The 22,682-nt window shown below is 44.1% G+C and overlaps 2 protein-coding genes across 4 annotated transcripts in view; both read left to right on the top strand.

Moving 5' to 3' along the window:
• The window catches only part of LOC116386774 (zinc finger protein 524), a 7,865-nt gene extending 734 nt beyond the window's left edge, over positions 1-7,131 (top strand). For 2 of the 3 annotated variants that reach the window (XM_031853287.1, XM_031853286.1), the window contains exons 2-3: positions 505-2,895; positions 3,594-7,131. In XM_031853287.1, coding sequence (XP_031709147.1) covers positions 529-2,895; positions 3,594-3,935 — 2,709 coding nt within the window. In that variant the 5' untranslated portion in view covers positions 505-528 and the 3' untranslated portion in view covers positions 3,936-7,131. The remainder of the gene's footprint in view (positions 1-504; positions 2,896-3,593) is intronic. The other variant, XM_031853288.1, reaches the window with a different exon arrangement.
• On the top strand, positions 915-20,103 carry LOC116386668 (myocardin). Its single transcript, XM_031853078.1, has 17 exons — positions 915-985; positions 9,497-9,687; positions 10,674-10,815; positions 12,732-12,785; positions 13,594-13,649; positions 14,135-14,201; positions 14,942-15,067; positions 15,204-15,400; positions 15,554-15,682; positions 16,267-16,432; positions 16,544-16,715; positions 16,830-16,971; positions 17,080-17,664; positions 17,771-17,869; positions 18,019-18,156; positions 18,239-18,293; positions 18,384-20,103. The coding sequence occupies exons 3-17, from the start codon at positions 10,761-10,763 to the stop codon at positions 18,809-18,811; spliced, it is 2,469 nt and encodes an 822-aa protein (XP_031708938.1). The 5' UTR covers positions 915-985; positions 9,497-9,687; positions 10,674-10,760; the 3' UTR covers positions 18,812-20,103.
• Positions 20,104-22,682: the final 2,579 nt, after the last annotated feature.

A 22,682-nucleotide genomic window follows, 5' to 3' on the forward strand; every position in this document is an offset into this window, starting at 1 on the left:
GAGAGAGAGAGAGAGAGAGAGAGAGAGAGAGAGAGAGAGAGAGAGAGGGAGAGAGGGAGAGAGAGGAAATGCTATTTCGCTCACATCAGTCGGACCCTCCTGTGTTCCGGTGCATTTCCCTGAATGATAGGCGACTCCGGTCGACCCCTCGGTAACAAATCCGCTGAGCTATAATTTCGGATCATACAAGTTAACCAACACAAAAACACACGGTGTGATGTTGGGGAGGGGGTAAAAGGGTCGCTCATCATTTCGGACTGGGGAGTTGGGGGCTCAGTGCCTCATGTAGCCTACAGGCTGCTAGTAATATAACATCTGAAGATCAGTGATTATTAGCTTTTGCACTCAACTTGACCCCAATAATCACCACTGAGACTTTGAGTTGTTCCAGCCATCCCAGGATATTCTTTTAATTATTTTCATTTGATACCAGGAACTGTGCTTATTTATATCCTAATTGTGCTACTCTAGAGTTTCTAATTATTTTTTATTCCAATCTTATAGAAATATAAATGGGTATGCCCCAAAATGGATTCTCAGTTGGCTTCAGTCCTGACCAGGGGCAGCCTGGATGTCCAAAATGGCAGCCACTGTGCAGAGGGATCAGGGCCAGTGACAGAGGTTTCTTTGGACCCAAAGGAAGAAACCTCACCCTGTACTGTACCAGGTAGCCTCCAGCCATGCCCCGATGAAGCAGCACTGACCATCAGGCAGTCTGCACCATCTATCAATGGGAATAAGCCAGAGGTGGGCGGGACTTCTATGCCAGCCTCTCAGGAAACAAGTGAGATTGGTGTGTTCAGACAGCCAATCACAGTGAAGACTGGCGTGCCTGTGTTACGCAGCCGACCAATCAGACTCAAAATTGTTGTTCCCCTACGGTGCAAGAGGCCAATCACAAACTCTGCCATCAGCCTGACCAAAGACTTTGCTCACTCACATTGTAGAAGACCTGTGTCGGTCTCAGCTGGAGCAGAAAAAACAGGTAAAATACTAATTTCTGCTGTTAAGAGTGAAGAAGAGATCAAGGAAGTTACTTATCATAAGACTGAGGAAGCTAAGCCAGAATCATTCCATGAGGAAGCAATGTGCAAAGACAAACATGTTTCGGGTGTTAAAATCATTCACACTGATGGGTCAGAAACTCCTTTAATTTCAAGCACTAATGCAGTTAAAATATTGAGCCTGAAAGGGGTTAAAGAGGAAACTACAGAGAGAAACATCGAGGAAAATATTCCTCCAATATTCAAAGCTATGGACTTGAAGTCTTGTTTGACGTTTGACGAAATGGGAATGGAGGAACAGACGGAACCACTGGACCTGACTTTGCCCAAGAAAAGAGAGAGTCGAGAGAGGAGGTGTGATCGCTTTCTGGATGACTCTGGCTGCGAGAGCTCGTTGATTATGGAGGTGGATGAATATGAGGGAGAGGGAGACAGAGATATAGTAGAAGAGGACGATGATGGTGAAGGAGAGGTCTCTGTGCCACGTATGGACGGCACAGATACCCTTGAAGACTCTCTCCTGTCTCCCTCCTTCTTCTCTACCTCGGTCTTTACCTCCCTCTCCTCTATAGACTGTGACTCTAAAAACTTCCTTCTCATAGACGACAAGGGAATACCGTACACGCTCAATCCAGATGGACTCAAAGTGCCACAAGTCGATGCTTCAGAGGATCAGGTAGAAGGATCGGGGTCACCTCAAATGTCCACGTTGGCCGAGCCTAGCCTCAGCCAAAGTTCAGATAATGCACTAAATGCACCTTGTGATCATCTTTACAACTCACCAGCCCCTGCTGCGGATTCTCCATCAGTAAGTGCTGATCAAACGAAACCTACAGAAGTCTTCACGGGTTTGATTACAAACTCAGAAACCTCCGACGCCGTGGAGCCAACTGTTGAAACTGTTCAGGAGGCTAATGCTGTTCTATCAATCCCCACTCAGCCCATTCAGATCCTCACTAACCCTTCTACTAACACTGCTTTTCTCCTGCTGTCGTCCTCCTCTTCCTCACCTCAGCTGTCCTCGGCTCGGGTGGGTCTCTCGCTTCCCCTTACAGTTACTCAGACCTCCCCTGGTGCTTCCAACCCAATGTTCCTCCTCCTTTCATCCGTACCCTCTTCCTCCGGTGACTCTGCCTCTACCTCCACCCCGATCGCCGTCCTCGACCCTACGACCGGTCAGTTGTCCCAGATCATGGCGTCCTCGGCCCCCGTCTCCCTCCCTTTGCCCCCCAGTCATGTCAGCACTCTGGGATCACCTCTGCCCACGCTGTCCCACCCCGTCATCAGACTGAGCCCCAACATCCCCCCTGACATGCTGTCGGGAGTGACCAACGTAAACTCTGTTCTCAGCTCTCTCACCGTCTGTTCGCCCTCTCCTGCTCTTCAGAACGGCCGTCGCAGTGCAAGCCTTCATTCTCAAGTCAGCCCTTCCGATTCAAACCCTGGAAGTGAAGCCATATCTGCTGAAGGAGTCTCAAGTGAAAACAACAAGCCATCAACTTTTACAGCATCCTCTCCGCACCCCCAGTCTGCTAGTTTTACCTATGAAGAGGCCCAATCACCAGCTTCCGAGCCCAGATTTGACCCGTCTGACCTGCACTCGGAACATTTACCTCTGGACGACCATCTCTACTTCTCCAACGCAGCTGCTCCTCCCTCCCCTCCCGTCGGACCCGTTCTCCCCTCTGATAATCTCGACCCGCTGGATCCTCTATCTCCAGAGGGGTCGCCCAATGACATGGCTGCCCGCAGGGTGCTGTACTGCCAGCTGTGCCCGCGGGTCTTCTTTTACCTCTCCGACCTTGAGCGCCACGCCATCACGCACTCGCAGAAGAAGCCTCACGTTTGCCAGCAGTGCGGCAAAGCCTTCAAGCGCTCCAGCCATCTGCAGGTCAGTTGCAAGCTAATTATAACCATAATTTCATCGGCAGTACAAGTAATAACATCAGTCACTTGAACAGATGTCACTAACTTGTGCACTGACTGTTAAAACTGAAATAACTTATTTCTTGGTTAGTCACATGCAACAGAAATGAGCTGTGAACACGATCACCTTATTTAAGTAGATATGTTAGCAAACAGTTGCTTATTTATACATCCAGCAGACATGGATTAATCAATGCACATGTTAGCATTGATTTGATGTTTGTGGCTTATGCATAAGCTCAATATTCACTCTCATTTAGCTCTGGGTTTCACCAGCTCCTGGGGGAAATATGTAACTCTTTAGCTGCTAAACGCTTCACTATGTTCAGCAGCTAGTCTCTGACTTAGTCTGTCTGTCGTTTGGTGCTGAGCAGGTCATGCACAGTGGGTGTTTTAGAGCTATTTAGCTGAAAGCAGCCGCCTGCTGCGACCGAGCACGCTGCTGTTAGAGCGGTGAGAGTGAATCGCAACGATGAGCTGAAAGATGCTACGAAGCTCTGCAGAGCTGAGGTGTCGGCTGATGAGCCTTGATGGGTTCATCACTACAAGCGATCGCTCTCATATACAAGCAGTCATGTGATCCATTGACTATAGGCACTTTTGATAAAAGCGCTGAGCGATAGCTTTACAGATTTCTGACACGTTTACTGTTTTCGTTAACAGAGACACAGGCACATCCACACAGGCCAGAGGAACTTTGTGTGCCCCATCTGTGCCAAACGCTTCAGGGAGGCCGGCGAGCTCCAGCGCCACCAAAGGGTCCACACCGGAGAGAAACCCTACCAGTGCCAACTTTGCCACACGCGATTTGCCGAGCGCAACACGCTGCGCCGACACACCAAACGCAAACATCCTTACCACCAAGTAGCCATGGAAATGCTGAACGAGAGAAGGGACAGAGGAGGAGGTGTCGGATCCGGAGTGCAGGACGAAGAAGAGAGCGCTGAATGGTACAGCTCCACGGTGTCTAATTTGGAAAGCTCAGAGTCTGAGATGGAAACTTAAAAGAGTTTTCTGCAGATGGACTCCAAAGTGAAGGGGAGGAGGGTGATCATATGTAACGCTGGTTAAACACTAAACCTTTCTCATTTATTAACGCTAAAAAAGGGAGCACTTGCAATATTTATTTCAGTGTTTTGAAGCTAATTTATTTATATGAATGTATATTATTCACATTCCATGTGGTGGTCAACACTTCAGCCAGTCAAAATTGATTTTGACATTAGCCTTTCCTGTATGAAAAAAGTTGCATATACGCATATGAAATGGGAAAGCTCATGCTTGAAATCGTGGTTTTTCTGTGAGTTCATAATATTAGTTCGACTGCTAACGTGCCCCCCATGAAGACGCATTCCCATACAATCCATTATAAAACCCTCAAGTGCTCCGAAAAGAAGGATAACTTATTTATTCTAAAGGGTCCTCTACACTAGCTGTGTATATAAAGAGTACTTGTAAGAGCTGCACTTCTGCACTATCTTATGTGAAAGATGTAATCTATCTTTCTTACGTCAGAGACACTGTGAGTCATTTGCACTTGTTTTATTTCAATTCACTTTTTTTTACATTGTGATGGAAAACGCTTTATCTTTTGTTGCAGCTGTATTTTAATTAACTCGTCATGTGAGAGTTTGACCAAATGTTTTTGAGTTATTCTAACAAACACTATATTCAGAATTTTGTTTTTGTTTGATGTGAATTATGTTAATTTATTTGAATTAAATTGTGTCAACTGTAAATGATTCTTTGTACCATCCTTTCTTCCACGTTAGTGTGTCTTTTCCAAATGTTTAAATAATTGAAGTATATTGGACGTGTCTTTTCATATTAATCACATACATCTCTCCTTGATAATGAACACTAGGGCCATATCTCCCCTCTAATTTAAGCTGATCCTCAGAGATGATTCTCTTCTCTAAGTTAATCACCAAAGATGAGACCTGACTTCACATGGATCTTTGTGAGGAAAAAAAAAAAATGAAGATACCTGATATATATCTGCTGGACTGCCTCCAGAGAGTAATTGAGTTTGTAAGACCTCTGTTTTTTTTTGCACACTCTCAATTTTCTGCTCCATTTAAGCCACCGGGCCTAACAGAGCTCGGCTCAAGATAAGTTATTAAATACTGGATTGCTCAAATGACCCGAGTGGGTCCTTGTGGCCGACCCTTTCCTTATTTCTACGCTGGTCATCGTGCGAATAGAGATGCGCTGGCGTGCTGAAAGGCCTGCGCTATAAGCTTCATTCTACTTTAGTTCGGCAAACTCAGTTTTATAGGCTCGGTTGAAGGAGAGAGGTGTGGAGGCTGTGAAGAGCAAAGGTTAACCAAGCAGAGAATGAAGAATGTGCTGCTGAGAGACCGTCTGTTTTTGGAGATAGTGGAGACTATTTGCTGTGGTAAAACTGAAAGAGCCGATGTTTAATGCATATGTTTCTGTATAGGGATTCTTGTTCGTTACAAGTTTTTGATTTTTGGTCCACAAAGGAGTCACACAGAAATGATAAATAATGCAGTTTAATACAATTACCATTTTCAGCTGTCGTTGTCAATTACTTATTTAATGGAGGTTTTAAATTTGTTCAAGTTTATCTTAAAACAATGCTCAGATGCAACTATGCTACTGTTTAGGTCTGAGTTATTGGTCACTGTTATTGTTCCTCTTGTCCACATTGGCTGTAACAGGATCCCCTCCTTATACAATTTCAATGTACGAGATGGAGGGAAAAAAATCCACAATCACAGTTCAGTTCAGCTGAAGCTCATATAAGTCGTATAACGTCCGAGTTTGACAAAACAACACAATTGACACTTACTGAGTTCCACCACAACTCAACAAGCAAACACTGATCTGTAGCTGTAACGCATTCCCACTTTATTTGACTTAAGTCAGACTGTTGAAGCTGCATATTAGCTTTAGCTGAACTGAAGAAATCCTTTTTGTACAAAAAAGGACTGTGTTTTGTCCCCCATCTCTTCCACTGGAGACACGTTAAGAAGGAATCTCTTCAGGGCCAGTATGGACAGGAGGAATGATGACAGCACCAGAGTACTCTTCCAATGAACATTGAGTACCGGTATATTGAGTGAGTCATATTTTTAAATATACTTAACAAATGTGAACATATCATCTACTATCTATAATCATGTTCGGGGATTGTGGGAAACGTTGCAAATAAGTGAGCACGTCTGTCATTTTTTTTACAATTTGATGAAATTTCAGAATTCAGGTTAACTTTGGTTAATTTTTGCCAACTTTCTATGTATATGTTTTTGTCTTTGTTTACCCTCGTTCAAACTGTCCTCACCTGATATTCATGGTATTCATTTTCAGCACAAACTCAGCCATCAGTCAAGTATAAAGCTGCCAGGAGCCCAAAATACAATGGCGAGCAAAATATGCAATTTATTTGTGATAATTACCTTAAAAGTTTAAGGTTATAACAAATATAGTTTCACTATTTACACACACACATACAACAAGAAAATACAATAAGTTAAACTATATTACAGTCGAGAGACTTTATCCAGACTGTATGCAAATCACTGAAAATATGAATAATTCCCAGCTTTTACATTTTCTTTCAATACGACATGTATGAGAGGAAAGACCCACATCAGCACTTTCAATTGCTTTTTCAAGCTTGTCTCTTCATTATATATAAATAAAGTTAACTATAATGAAAACATTTCCATGTGGTTATTTTGCCAATAAATAACGTGAGACACATAATAAATCCCATTCACCTCGATTGAAGAGGTTAAACAAATTTCCCATTCATTTCACTCTGTTACCCTGCAATGTAATGCAAGCAACACCTGATTGATTGGTTAATTAATTACAGTATTCCCCTCCTCATTGGCCCTAACTAACAATCGCACCTTCTTGTTGTAGACGCTCATTGAAGCGCTGCGTACATATTGTTAAGGTGACTCTGAGGATTCAGCCATTAAATCAATGCTGTTCTGTCAGCAACACAAACATGATTCTGGTCCCCTAATTGACACCACTGGACTGCTCCATCAATGAGCCTACAAGGTCCTCAGTGCATGATGATGATGATGAATATTCAACCGGCCGAGTGTGTGAGATCAGCAGTCCAGCTGGAGATGTGTGTGTGCAGTACAGTATAGTGTGTGTGTGTGTGTGTGTGTAGGGTTGGTAGCTATCCAGATGACACACAGCTTCAAAGTGCAGTGACTGACAGACAGATGGATGATGGACAGAGTGCAGACAGCAATCTGTGTGGTCTGTGTGTTTGAAACCGGCCCGTGTCTCTATGTGAGTGTGTGTGTGTGTGTGTGGGGCTGATGTGTTCGTATTGCGTGAAGTGGAACAGGCAGCAGGGCTTCTGAGTGGCACGAGGCACATGGCCAAGTGATTGAAGTGATAAAGGTAGAGGAGGAGAGGAGCGAGAATAGGCGCAGTGATGAACGACCAGGGAGAGGCAGCAGATGTAATGAAGTGTGTTAGACTGGTATGTTTCAGCCTTTTACTCTCTTTGATACATTCGGCACTTTGATAGGTTTGTTGTATATCCGCTCTGTTGCATCACACACGTCCCATTAATGCCACTGAGAGCCAACATGATGGAAAGCTAAACTAACCATGGAAGGATTTCTTTTTTTCTTCTGTCGTTGCACAGTTCAGCCATGAGAGGGCACACTCACACTTATGATGTGTTGCATGTACTGGCTCATTCTCTATGCTGCCTCTCAGCTCTCTCAAATGGTGGAGGGATACTTATACCAGGGTGAAAGGCAGAAAACAGTGAGCTTGGGGAGAGCTGGATCCACATTCAATCTCTGCTGTTTCAGCAGCGAAGGAGGCAGGTTTGACATTAATATGGAAATCGTCCATGAATATGCTTTTATTCCAAGCTTTGTGATGCTTCCTATAGCCTGTGGGTTGCAGGGTCCTGTACATAGAGATGAGTCCAGAATTAAACAGAGAAATATGATATTTCACAAGGGAAAGGTTAACAGCGTGCAAGCCTCTTCGCTCACCAGACACAGTGCAGGATTAACACTATGAAATCTGTATGTGTGTTGGGGAGAGAGAGTGTGGGAGGGAGGGGGAGAGAGAGAGAGCGAGAAGAAGAAGAGTAACAGGTGTTATTCAGAGAGGGAGTCCAGGCTTTTGAAGAGAGGGTGTGTCTGTGGAGGGGGACCAGAGGAATAAGCAATTACATCACCTTTCCCTCAATAACACGCCATGCTGTCAGTGCAGTGATTGTGTGTATGTGTGCGTGTAATGCATTTACAGGACATCAGAGAAAAAGCTGTCAAAGGTGAGATTCTATAATGACAAAAAAAAAGCACACATACTGTGCAAATGGCACAAAAGAGCCATCCGTCTATAACCATGTATTAAATTTAAGTTCCCATTCATTTTGTGTTCCATTAGTTGTGTCATTTTGTTCCATGGCAACCGTAATTGGCCCACGCGACGCTCTCTCTGCTCTGTGTTCTCTGATTAGTGGCTCTCCTTGTCAATCTTTCTTTCCACATCAGATAAAATGGCAGCAACCTCCTTGTTTCCCCATATCAGCTCCAGCCCTCCTCCTGTCCCCCCGTAGTAAAGACTTCCCCAAGTGTTGCGGCCTCCCTTCCTCTCCAACTTTTGCTGTCCCCTCAGCCTCACCCTTCTCTACCTCCCCTCTCTGTCTCCCCCTCTCTACGACCTGCTGAACCAGCACACGCCGGCTTGTCTGTCAAATCGACAGAACAGGTGCTCCAGCGACGACCTCACTTCCCCCACCTTTTTCCCTCTGCAGCCCTAAGGCACACGTGCACACACACACACACACACACACACACACACACACACACACACACACACACACACACACACGCACGTAGAGAGCATGCACACACAGGCAAACTCTCTCCTACATGTTCACTCAAGTTGCTTTGGAAGGTTGAGGTGAAACTCGGGTGATTTTCCTTGGCACCAACGCTAATACATACTGTAAAGTATATGCTGACGGACACTGACTTACTGACCTGTGACTCTCAGTGGTGTCACACACTCACACACGCAATACACACACACGTACACTTCCCCGCAAACAGTGCTAAATCACTTTAAGAGGGTGACCCAAAGGTGTCTTGACAGGAGCATATGAGCCTGCAGTCTTGCTGCAGAACATGATTTGATGGGAGTCCAAAACACTCCCGGGCTTTTCCCGCTGCCTTGTACTAAACTGACTCTTTATCCCGCTTCACTCTTCTGTCACATCACGTTATGTGATAATTCTGCTCCTAACATTTACGAGCCGGCCTTACTTCATCAGTGTGTCTACTTTTTTTGTCAAATCAGTCAGCAGATAACAGAGTGGGAGTCAATGGCTGTTTAAAGGGAGGGGAGGGGAGGGGGGCGAGACCATGGAGGGGGAGGGGTAATGTTTGACAGTCACTCACAGTTGGCACCAAGGATCCAGGATGCTTTGGGGCGGATGGGAAGAGGGGGCAGAGAGAGCGAGGCAACGGTAGTGAGGGTGAGTTTCTATCGGAAGGGGACGAAGGAACCACTGATCCTTTCTTCTCTTTGCATTTCACCTTTAGGGGAAAGAAGAAGTGTAGAAAACGGGCGAAAGGAAACAAAAAGGATATGAAAAGAACATGAAAGAAAGGAATCGTCATTAAACACACTACGAAGTTCTTTCTTTCCCTCTCTTCCTCCATCTCGCACCTCTCTCAGTTTAATCTTAAATCCACTCCAATTTCCCCAGAGGGACTCAATTCTCTCTTTTCCTGTAAGTATTCTCTTTCATTCTACTGCTTTTATTCTCTCAGTGTTTTGCCTTCTTGGGCCTCAGTGCCCTACTGAGAAATAATACCTGTGCCAGACACTCAATCAATTGCTTGTTATTTGATTGCATTAATGAGTGTGTGGCCTTCTTTTTGGACTCATATCGTAAATAAGTGAGGTGTGTGTGCATTTATGGGATTGGGAATAGGAAGGGCACTGTGGTGATTTAGAATGCATAACCTATTCCACAGCACGTGTGTGTGTGTGTGTGTGTGTGTGTGTGTGTGTGGGTGTGTGTGTGCGTGTGTGTTTGTTTGTGTGTGTATGTGTGTGTTTGTCCATTCCCTTCAAACAATCTTCCTTTGGGTGTTGTGTGGCTGGCCAGTTCAAATCAATATTGTTAATCGGTTATGTGTGTGTGTTTTCGTGTGTGTGTACTAATGCAGCTTATGTAGATTCCCAGCTCTCCCGTTGAGAGGCGGCTCCACTTCTTTTAGTGCATGACACATTTGTCTGTGCTGCTGTCACTGTATAAGTGTGTGCGTGATGCTGTAGGTGTCGCGAGGTCATGTTTTGTCTGTCACAATCGGTGTCCTCCGGCCCTGACGTCTCAGTTTCTGCTATAGGGCCTCCATCTCCGTCATGCTCCTCCTCTTCCTCTCTTCCTCTGGCTCCTCGCTCCGTCCCTCTAAAAGCCTACTTGTCTGTTTAATTCTCTGTGTCGTTAGTTCTGTCTCTGTGGGTGGGCCTCTGTGACTCTCTGTCTGATTATGACAGGCTGTCTACAGTGAGGCCTGCTGTTGCCAGATCAGCTCACTGCAGTGCTCAGTCCGCCTGTAGGTCTGAGAGGCTGGCTTTGCGTCTCTATTTCCCCCTCCATCTATCCCGCTGTGCTTTGTGTGCCTCTATCAATATCGGTTTGTGTCTATCAGTGGATTAACAAGCATCTGTCTCTCTCACTCCCCTGCTTCCTCTGCTCCCCTGCAACAGTGAGAGACAGAAGGAGAGGGGTCCATTCCTCCTGGTAGAGTGACACCAGGAATTTCCTCTCTCTCCTCCCCAGACCTCCCCTCCACCATGACGCTACTGGCCTCTGAGAGGTCTCTTCTCATCCGGAACAAGTTCCGCTCAGGTGAGGAATCCTGCTCCTCCAATTAATGGAGAGAAAGATTTATTTTCCCCACAACAATGGCTTTTCATCCCGTGCAACAGTATGTAGAGTGTTTATGAGGGTTATTGGCTGGTCCTTCACATTGTCTAACTTGTGATCGATAAAGTGAAGGTATTGATCACGGTGAATGGCTTCAGTGATTGATACACAGATATGTCTTGAATTGAGGTGAAGACAGCTGAGCCTGAGGCTAAAGTTCTCTGCATGTTACTGCATGGCACCTACACCACAACATGCTCTGGTTTGTTGATAAGCAGGAAAATCCTTTTATTGTAATCCCCTTTTAAACCTCTATAACATTAAATAGTAATATCTAAATATGCACCAACCAATGTTAACGGTATTAATGATGATATCCTATCACAATCAGTAAAGATTTTTAAGATGTTGAGGGCAAAAATAATCAAAGAATAGCTGAAATGAATTCAAAATGATATTACTGAGTTTTATATATCTGATGTATTATTCGAACAACTTTCAGCAGACAACCAGCATTCTGTGACAAACAGCATCGAACAACCTTCCTGTAACTGAATAATTCAAGTTTCCCTACAAGTTGTAGCGGCTGTTGTGTTCTCAGGCAGCTGTTGTTAACGGCTGGTAAAATAGAAAGGCGGGGATATGGCGTAGACGCCGTCCCTTAGGTGTACAAACACCTGCTGGAAAACATGATTCCTTAGGGCAGCTGCTCTGTTTGACATCATGTGTGTACATACAAGAGTCTATGCTAGTCTATAAAGTCTGCTGGTACATCAAAGTGATGTTCATCCTTTGTGGAAAAAACATTGGCTGTTGTCAGTCATTGTATAATATGACACAGTTGGTTTGAGTTCATTGTTCAGTCGTTAACAATTGTATCTGTTTTTGTTGGCTATTGACACAATTTATTTCCAATGAACATCACAAAGTAAGCATAGCTAGATGTTAAGGGTCAATGTTAAGAAAAAGTGGTAAACCTTGTGTTTAAAAAATAGCTCCCAACCCTTAAAACAAAATCTACTTGCAGCTCATATCTATTAGTTGTGAGAACTTCATAAGATTGTTTAATTCGAAAGATTTTAAGAAGCCTGAAGAGGTAAAAATACATGAAAAATTCAACACTTCTATTGGGCCTTCAGTTAAAATATGAAACAATCTAACAGTAGAAACACACACACACACACACACACGCACACACACACGCACACACACACACACACACACACACACACGCACACACACACACACACACACACACACACACACACACAGACATTGAAATCAAACAGAAACTCCAGTGTGATAAGCACAGCGTCCTTAACTTCGCACTAATCTGCTCTAAATCACAATTTTTAAAAGGTTAAACTTTTATCTTGAGGTGCCAGAGAGTAGTGTAGTAGTTAGTGTAGTGCACAAACGAGGATGACGTGAGGAAGAGGGGCTGTATGGGAGTCTGGTGGAGAGAGCGGGACAGCTGAAGGGGGGATGGGATCAACAGAAATAGACATACTGAGAGATAAATAGTAACTCCCCCTTCCTCTCCCCTCCCCTCCCCTCGTCAGGTCTCTCAGGTCTCAAAACTCACCGATATCACACCATGCCCTACCCTGCTTCACCTGTTTGTGTGTGTACTGAATACTATTGTGCATATGTGTGGTGTGTAGATGTGTGCAGGCATCCAAGGAGATATATAATCTATATGCATTGCAAAGTCATGGGGTAATATACATTACGAGGCCATATCATTTGACAGTGATCATGCTGTCCTGCATTGCTCAACTCTTACCTTTCTGCGTGTGTCAATTCTTTTCCCCAGATCATTTGTCCTTCAAATCAAACTGAATTACTGCTCTATCAATGCAACTTGTAATGCTTCAATCTCTTTTTTTGCCTTTCAGTCCTGCAGTTGAGGATTCAGAACCGAAGGCAGAGTGAAATCAATGCAGACCCTGGTTAGTTTATGTCTATCAGTTACGTTGTTATTGATCCCTGAACACCATGATTGCAGGGCAGATTTCATATTAATGATCTTCAGGTCGCCCTCTCTTCACTGACACATGATTCGTTAACTTCTTTGTTGGTTTTACTATGTTGACCAGCTTTTACTTTCCTTTGATATCACTTTTGGAGTCAAAATGTTGTGTTTATTTAAAAATTGTGCAAGATCCTAGAAGTTAATGTTTTCATATTATATTGCATATCTTTTGTTAACAATGTTAATAAAATTTGACATTTATACCATGAGCAGGATGCAAAACTGTCATTGTATTCACAATAAGAAGTCTGCACAAAATCACACATACAGCAGGTATCAGAGATTTACGAAGAAAAAAAAAACTAGCATCTTCTAATATTAGAGAGTATTGAATTGCAGATAACATGCAATGATTTCGCCAAGATAACATATGTCCAAAACTAACAATATGCTTTAAATATCTGACATTGTTTTAAGATAAAGCAGCAAATAAATTGTGCAGCAAATGTAATAAAGACTAATCTAGAGACATGGAAAAAAACCAAAAATCTCAAAGTCAGTCTGTGCACCTTGCGTCAGTTCCCTCCTTGTTGTCTGAGGCTGAAGCAGGTTGCACATTCTGACGCCTGCCAACATAAAAAGAGCGCCTCAGATGCTCCATGCTGTAACTTTGAGGGATGAGTTGAAAGCTGAGAGTGCTTTGTTGATGCCCTGGTTCACCTGAGTTGCTCCTCTATCATGTAGTGTAGTTTCACCATACCACCACATCTTGTCTGTTTCCATAGGGTTGAAATCTGCGTGCTCCCCTAAAAAAGCAGAGAAAGACCAGAGTGAAGCTCTGGTAAGTAGCATCCAGTTTCTGAATGATATCCTACAGCATTACATTTCCACACTATAGATGAAATACAGATTTGGATGCGAGCCAAGTTCCCATGTAAAGAAATGTTTCCCTCCACATATGTTTTTCATTGATATTAGATTGTACAGTTGATTATATTTGGTAGAACAGGATGAGACCACATTTTTGTTTACCTGTCTTACAGTTTGTCTTACTTCCATATAGCTGTGCGTTCACAATAAATGAATTAACATGAATTGTGAGAAATGATTAAGTGTAGGTCAGTGTTTCCTTTACTGTTAAATGGGTGAGATGGTCTTCTGTGTTGAGCCATCTCACCCACAGACTTTGCAAATGTTCTGGGGGGAAACACTGGTGTAAATTAGTATTTCATGAGGCCACATTGAAGTGTTATTCAGCTTTCCCCTGAGTGAACTGCATTGTAATCTGTGGGCCCTGGCTGTTTGACCTGCTGTTTCCTGATGCAGCGTCTAACTGAGGGTGGCGCCGCTCAGAAGTTGCCCCCTTGTGGTCTGAATACTGAAACTGCACAAGGTGATGCCCTGCCTACAGTGATGTTGCTGTCTCCTTCCTGCTTTACCCTCTGTGCTCCTCGGCAAAACAAAATAGTGGCACATTTCCTCTCTCTTTCTTTCTGTCTGTATTTTATCATGTCTGCTCTCCGCTTCCTGTTGTACAGCACGAGGAAATGAAGTGTGCAAATCTGGCAATGGGCTCGGTGTTTCATCAGATGTCAGTTAAAAATATATGTGACCTTGTTGCACACTGTAACTCTGCATTTTAAGCAGCCTGCATACATATCAGTGATTGACAGCTCATGATAAACCCACCCATCCAGAAATCAGAGTCATCGTTTAGCCCACTGACATCTTTCTCGCTTTATCTTTTCCACACCATCTAACCTTCCTTTTAATTTGAAAAGACTATTTTTTAAATATCAGGCTTTACGAAACTATCTGATTTCCCTTGCTGCCCTTTTAAAAATGTTGTGCGAATGTGTTTGTATGTGTGTTCACATCCATGGGGATACATCTCCCTACGGACAGGAGTGTTTACAATTTTTTGATGCCTCTGCTGGTTTGAATTGGGACTGGCTGCCTGTGGCAACACTGCTGTGCATGCTCACATCACATATGTTCTGAAATTATTTTGCTTCTCTCTCTCTCTCTCTCTCTCTCTCTCTCTCTCTCTCTCTCTCTCTCTCTCTCTCTCCTGATCTCCCATCTGTCCCATCATCTCTCCACTTATCCGCACCGTCCTTGTCGTCCCCACAGAGAGGACTGTGTGCGGGGCCCAGAGGCAGAAGAAGTCTCGTCAGACGCAGGACCTCACTGAGAGGATCCAGCGTCCACCTGGGCCTGTGGAGCCACAGCACAAACACACACTGCCCCTGGAGAACCGTGAGTCAACACACATATGCATGCACCAGCACACACAGACAGGGTCATACACATATTTTTCTTCCCTTCAATTTTTTATTCCAATCTCATCTCCTCCTCCTTTGACCTTACCTCCTTTCACTTTTCATTTCCTCAGGCCCTGCCTCTTTCCCTCTGTCTGCTGATGTCTTCGAAGATGACATTTCCTCCTGCCCCTCCTCCTCGCCCACAGAACAACATGGCGTTCACCAATCACCAGCCTTTACGTCATTGCCGGGGCTCTCAGGTGACCAATTACTGAGTGACTTCTCGGCCGTGGGCCCGTTCCTCAAACACAGCCCCGTTCACGCTCAGGTGGGGAAACAACACTGAGATTTAGTTTAGATTAAGACCCATGTATGGCAGCAACAAGGAAGTAGTTCCCACCAATATCCTCACATTAACAGACTTGTGAGTTTATAAATAGCCTCATATGTCAACTCTGATAATCTGATATTCTGCCTTCAGTCTGGTTTGGCGTTGCTCCCGGCAACCGAGGGCATCAGACAACCTATGAGTGAATCAAACTCCATGGCAACAACTGGGAGACCAAATGGGATGTATCTGACCTCTCAGACCACACCCCTGCTGCCAAAGGTAATGCGGGGTTAGTGCATGTTAATGCTGTCACATGACATATTGCCTTGACTTTCATTCGGTGGCTCATTTGAATTTCATAAGGGTCTCTGTTGTTATGAATCTTTTGACAACTCCTCAAAATAACATTATAATCTCAAGAATGACAGAAATACATGCGGTGATATTTAGATTGTGTACGTGTGCATGTGCTTCCTACAGCATAGAAATGAAAGAACTTGTAGAGATCTTCAACCAAATAAGATGGTCACTCGTCTGTTTTGTCAAACACAATGCTCTGCAGTAAGCTGCTCTGCATTCATTACTGTCAATTTGCACTTCTGGGGGAGCTCAGTATTTGCCCTGTAGGTTAACACATTCACACACAGGCATGGCTGTATGTCAGAACCAGCACATGCTGTCATCTGGAGATTTGTGAGCATTTGTTCATTTCATGTAAGAGTTTAACCTTGACATGGGGCAAATACAGTTAAACAATGTGAAACGATTTTACATTTTCTCTGCAATATTCAACACACTACTCTTGAAATCAGTCACCAGGACCACAGTTAGAGTTGAAATGTGGGTAATGTGTGTCTTTACAGACAGCACGGCCCCACAGCCCAACCTGCTCCTCCTCATTGCCTTCCTCCCTCAACTTCAACCATCTCCCCCGCCCACGGAAACCACGGGACACCAAACCCAAAATGAGGAAACTCAAATATCACCAGTACATTCCTCCAGACCAGAGAGCAGGGTCTGGGACTGGAGGTATAATGCTTTACTTTCCAACATTTATTAAAAAAATATTTTCATTTGTCAAATCAAGTCTTGCTCTTGGAGAGGTGTTTGCATTCATCCGAAACAATTGTTTATTTCCAGGAGGAGCCAAACAGAAGAGCCCTACTCCGACCCAGTCTTTAGACCCAGCCTACTCCCATCTCCTGAAGCAGCAGCAGGTCTTCCTCCAGCTGCAAATCCACCAGAACCAGCAACAGCAACTACAACAACAGCAACAACTACAATCACAACAACAGCTCACTGTTGTTCCCAGGTATGCATATAGATGGCTGTAATTCTAAATGAGCAAACTAGGCAGATCTCTTTATCAAGGGATTTTAGTCCTCAGATTGTTTGGTTGAGGTAATGCTTCTGTCGTTTCCTTCAGCGGAGAGCACAATGATGTGAAGTCCTCTGGAGCCATGCCCCTGAATCCCCAACCTGTTCCCGCCACAACAAGCCACAACCCGACAGACACAAACCCTGCGTCCAAGCCTGAGATTCTCCCTGCAAATCTTGTTGATCTAACAGTAAGACATTTATGAAAGCACAGAAATAATGACTATTTACAAATGAATGGTGAAGACAAACTCTCCTTGTCCTTTGCCCATCCACCTTCACCTCCTCCTTTTCTTCAGGTGTCAGAGTTGCGGCAGCAGCTACGTAAGCGTGGCCTCCCTGTCTCCGGCACCAAGCCTGCTCTGTTGCAGCGTCTCCGCCCGTTCCAGCTTCCCCACTCCTGCCTCACCCCTGCTCCCCTCTGCCAGCTAGGTACCAGCCTGGAGCCGCTCACCCCCTGCCCCTCGCTGCCACCCAGCCAGAGCCCCGGCTCAAGCTCCAGCTCTGGACGAGACTCCCCCAGCAGCAGCCCGAACCAACAGATGTACGTCCCGCACAGGGGAGTTCCTAATGGGATTCTCAATGACGCTCAAAATGGAATTCTGAACAGCGTGACGAACGGTTTCTCGAATGCTGCGCCAGTCAGTTTGGCTGGTGAACAGTGTCTTTCCAACGCTGTCTTCCTGGCTCCTGCCAGCACCGCCTCAGGAACTCCAAGTCCCAGTTTACCCATGTCGTCGTCCTCGCCCATGCAGTGTGGGACTCCTTGGAGAACTGAGAACGAGCAGCAGCAGCAACAGCAGCAGGAGCTAAGTGTGGAGCTGGAGATGAGGGAGAGGTTACGGAGCAGGCCCAGGGACCACTCCACTATCACCGGCAACGAGGTGAGCAAAGACAGGCTTGTTTGTTTGGTCTATGAGGAGTGGGAGAATAACAGGATGACTGCTTTCCAGAACTACAATCATTACGTTTTTTTTATTATTCCTCCAGTCTTGTGGAGGATCCCTTCATCCGTTCCTGCAACAGGATCCTGGATGCTCCAGACGGAAACCAGAAACGGACACACAGACAGAGGTGTTGTTTACACAGGTAAACACACAAATCAATACACACACACATCTTGGATAAATGCTTTTCAAGGGCACGCTACGTAGTCTTCAATCTAGAAAACTGCTCAAACATGTGAGCATACTCTCATCACCCACCTGTCAACTGATTTCCCCCTGCTTTCCAATCAGGTGTTTTGCTGCCAGCCGTGTGATATGATTGGCCAGGATTTTGAGCTGCCAGTGCAGATTACAGCAAGTCCAGTTCAGACGTTGTCCTGTGTTCGCAGCTTGGAGGAAGAACTACAGGAGGCTATCCAGAAAGCACAGGTTAGAGTCTGTAGATGAAGTGGAAGAGATCACCTGGAGTTCCTTTTACACAGTGGGATTTAAGTGTTTCTTTTGGCCACAGATGGACCCTCGGCAATCCATAGATGACATTCTGGATGAGCCCCTGACTTGTGTTGGTAAGTATCTCACAATTAATAAAGAGCACAACTTAAATGGCACTCGCAATTTCTTTCAGTGTCTAATCTATTTAACTTCCTCTCCTCCAGGCTCTGTCAACGTCTGTGATCATAAATCCCCTGCCCACTCAGTCCCCGGCCCTTCGCCTCATCCTCCTTCTCAAGCCGATCAGTCCCAGGCCTCCCAGCTGCACAAGGATGACAGCTTCCTCCCCTCCCCTCTTTGCTCCTCTCTCTTGCTGGAGCTCCCTCCGTCTCCTGCTGTTATAAACCCCAGCCAGGTGATCCCAGCTCCACTACCACCACCACCCATCTGTACTTCCCCTCTGCCGTCCACTGGGAAGTCACGTAAACGACGGGCTCCAACATCGTTTGACGCTGCCGACTGGCTTGAAACTCTGACGTCCGGCCTCCGTCCTCTTACTCCGCCGGCAGCTCCTTTTGTTGAGTCAGACTTCAGTCTGGATTCAGATCTGAATGTCAGTCGAGTGTTGGATCTAATGATAGAGAAGTGGTGAGGATTTGTGTGCATGCATCTGTTTGTATGTATAATAGGTCAGTGTTTCTTGATGGTCATGAATGGGGCAAACATGCATCCCACTGAGGGAACAAGATTGTGAATAGCGGCCTCCATCTGTCCATCCTTTATTGCAAGGCTGTCAGAGTCACTGGCTCCACGCAATGTGGAGAGCTGGATCCATTGCAGCGAGCAGATTAAACATGGCTTTGATGGGGCATCGAGAGCACAAACACACACACACGCACACAAACACACACATAGACGCTGCAGAATGCTGTTTAAAGGCACTTGGGCTCAGCCAGAAATGGCAAACAAGCAACACATCTGTGGATTGACACACTCGACAGCACAATGTTTGCAGTGCAAAACAAAAGAAAACCTGGTGGCATATTCATTTAAACATGCTTCCTGGTTGCGCCGGGAGAATGTTGTTTCTGACTTATCTCCAAGAACCGTTGTCGGATTGGGTTGAGTGTGGCCCCTGGTGTTGACTCAGTCATTGAGTCCTAGCCATTCATGAAGCCCATTTAGAGTGTGTAAAAGCCAGACAGAGTGCACAGCTTGTGTGTGGCTCCAGACCTTAACCCCGGTGCCAGACACACAGTCGGCATGCAGAGGGAGAAAGCTGGCAGAAGTTGCAAACAAGCGGTGTGTGTGTGCGTGCTCTCGTGTGTACATGCGTGTGCGTGTGCAAAATCTTGTGTGTTGTGTGAAGTATGTGTGCGTTAAATATGTCTGACTGTGTGTGACTGAGGACATAAGGCTGCTTCTGTTTTGTACGTGTCAACACCCAACTGCTTCCATGTACATTTATTAGCATTAATGCCTAATGCACTATTTATTTGTTTGCTTGCAATCAAGTGTGCGTGTTTGTATGCGTAGTATGATTGAACTGTGAGAGGATACATGTGAAAGACACAGAAAAAAAAGCTGTGGATCTCTGCGTCCACATTTCAGACCAGACATTTTATTGTAGGCTCATTGCCAGCAGGCAGTAACTCCAGTGTAGTTACCCAGTGTAATCATCAGAACAGCCACATTACCTTGTTCAAGTCACCATTCTCCAGGAGAGCAATCAGGCAACCACCCCAAAAATAGTCCCCATATAAATGCTCCAATCAGACAAGTTAGAGTTTCCTCATCGCTTTGCAAAACAGGTGGTCATTTTGTTCCCTGATTAAGCCCCTACCGTGTCTGGCCCGCTGCACGGTGCTTACCCTGCTACTAGCAAAGCCAGATTTAGCACAATTTATAACCCAACATCAAGGCCGCACCTGTTCACTTAGTGTAAATTAATTCCACGCATGTATCATTTGACATTGTTACATCTTTGCTGTATATTTCAATATACAAAACGACCATTTCTATGAAGAGAGAAAATGCACTGTAGAATTAGCACAAAATAATATGTCTGGAGAACAGGTAGCATGACCAGAGGAGAACTTGTCTGTTGAAGCTGATACGGTAAAAACTGCACATTTTCTTAATGGTGACAGAGATCTTGCTTTTATATTCAACATGATTTACTGGCCATGCAAAAAATGAGCACATTATTTGTTTGCATAATACACTTTTATTGAGTTATGTCCATTCTCAACCCCACTTAACATAATGACATTAATGATAAAAAATCTGACAGAGGTTAGCTGCCATTAACCTCTGCTGTACCACATAAATGTAATTTAGATAGAAGATCTCGTCTACATGAAGTTATATTCTGCCCTTAATTGGCTGCATGTCCCATCAATCATTCATCAGAGCTCTGATTGGCTCATTCATATCTGGAACATTTGTATAATCTGACAACTAACTCGATGTCCTTCTGGAAGACCACTTTATTTTGAGAAAAAAACCCAGCTTTTTTCCCTCCTCATTCTCCAAAGTATTGTGTTAAAATAAAAGTTAAGTGCCAAGTGCAATATGATTTGTGTAAAGGGCACATCAACTGGCAGATCTGAGGTTATCATGTCATGTTTTTTGTACGCAATTATTTCAGTGTTGCTGCCAGCAAGTGCCTTGTTCAAATGATAAACCGGTGTCTTACTACGCAAGACAGCCTTGGTAAATTATTGGAAGAAGACATCTGTGCATAGGCAAACCTTCAACACACAACTTTATGTTGAAGCAATTCTTGTACAGCTTTCACTACAGAGACTATGAAAAATGCAGTTGAATGTGGAAGGATGGCTATGATAATCATAGCGATCAATAAACATGGCCTGCTGCATGAATAAAAAAAGAAAATTGATTGGCAGGAGAGTAAGATGCTACCTCCTGTGACTTCCAATGCTTTAGGGCCAACCCCAGTGTTTTCCTTGTTACTTCTTTAATTTCCGAACACTGGTGCAGAGGTTCCTGGAAGACTCCTGAGACAGTTTCACAGGTTTGACTTAACCGCAGGTTTGATACTTCTGTTTTAAACTGGGGTTGGAACTGTCCTGAAATAGATTTGGGGCTGGTTAAGACGCATGTAAACTGGAAACACGCAGGTGTTTAAGGTAACTAAGTCTCTGTTGGCCACTTCTGCTGCTATAAATGCCTTGTTGTAAAAACGTAAGAGAAAATGTTTTTGCTTTTATTTATTATGTAACTTATTAATGCAAAAGATATTAACCACTGTCCAAAAATGTATTTAAAAGCATTAAGAAAATTAAAGTCTTAATAGATTTTCTATTTGGTTCCTCTTTGTTTTTTTAGTTTTTGCTGCACATATGGCACATTTAAAGGATGAACAAGTGGATTGCTTTAATAAAGAAAGAACGAATTATTGATAACTGACATATTTCACAAGAAACTGTCCCAAATGATGTCTCATTAAATATTGATGATATAGTAAAATTAAATATTAATTTGCACCGATATGCTGTTTAAATATCCATGAAGCAGCACTAACATCCACATGGCTGCATTGTTAATCTTCATAATGACACAGAATTGTAATGTGGAGAGAGAAATGGTGTAGCTGTAAATAAAAAGCGGGATAATATATGAACTCCAGTCAGTGATCATCACGAGGCAAGGAACATCAAATTAAGCAAAAAAGACAATAATATAGAGGTACTATTATATTCACTAGAAGAGTGTATTATACACCTTCCTATTCATAGAAAACGATTGCTCCCAAACACGTGAGTCAGGTGAGCATAGTTTGTGTTGATCCGTTTGAACATTTTAATGTCCTTTCCTCCAAAAAAAGGAAGAGCCCAGCTCTAAAAAGTTTATGTCAATATTTTTATATTTAATCCAGTAAAAATATATATATAATATTTTGAATTAAACTTTTATATGAAAGTGAATCCTATGAGATTCGTTCGTAATAAAATATAAAGTATGTAGTAATTTCGTCCAAAATCGACCTCAGTTGACCCTATTTTTGATTGGTGGCTCAAAGATCACGCGTCAGAGAGAGACGGCAGGTATCTAGTGGCGTCCGAAAGTTAAAAGAATCACTGTTAACTTTATGGAGTAAGTGACGATAATCTGCTGGAATTCACCAGGCGAAGCGCCTTAAACAAAGCTGTTTGCCCTCGTGTTAATAAGGCCACATCAGGACGTTTTCCCGGACTTGTTCAAGTCGTACTTACCTGTGCTGTATCTCTTCGACATTACCTGTCACATCAGCTGCATGCAAACGGAGTTTCTCGTGTCTACATCGGCTGAAGATACCCGAGAACCAACTACCTGGATCTCTTGTCAATCAGCTTCATAGAAACCCACGTCAGCAGACTGGACACTGAGGCTGTGGCGCTGTTCTTCTGTTACTGGTGAGTTCATCGCTTTAAATTAACTGCTAGTTGTCAATTAGTACTAGTTTTATTGTTTGGACAGTTTGTGCATTTCGTCATCGTTTATGTGTTTGCCAGGCAATG

Source organism: Anarrhichthys ocellatus, unplaced genomic scaffold (assembly GCF_004355925.1).
Source record: "Anarrhichthys ocellatus isolate YVR2014 unplaced genomic scaffold, GSC_Weel_1.0 scaffold13, whole genome shotgun sequence".
Lineage (NCBI taxonomy): Eukaryota > Metazoa > Chordata > Actinopteri > Perciformes > Anarhichadidae > Anarrhichthys > Anarrhichthys ocellatus.

Coding starts and splice junctions, on each gene's coding strand:
- LOC116386668 (XM_031853078.1), top strand. CDS start 10,761: ATGACGCTACTGGCCTCTGAGAGGTCTCTTCTCATCCGGAACAAGTTC. Junction 15,683..16,266: donor CCACACCCCTGCTGCCAAAG/GTAATGCGGGGT, acceptor GTGTCTTTACAG/ACAGCACGGCCCCACAGCCC. Junction 17,870..18,018: donor CAGAGGTGTTGTTTACACAG/GTAAACACACAA, acceptor CTTTCCAATCAG/GTGTTTTGCTGCCAGCCGTG.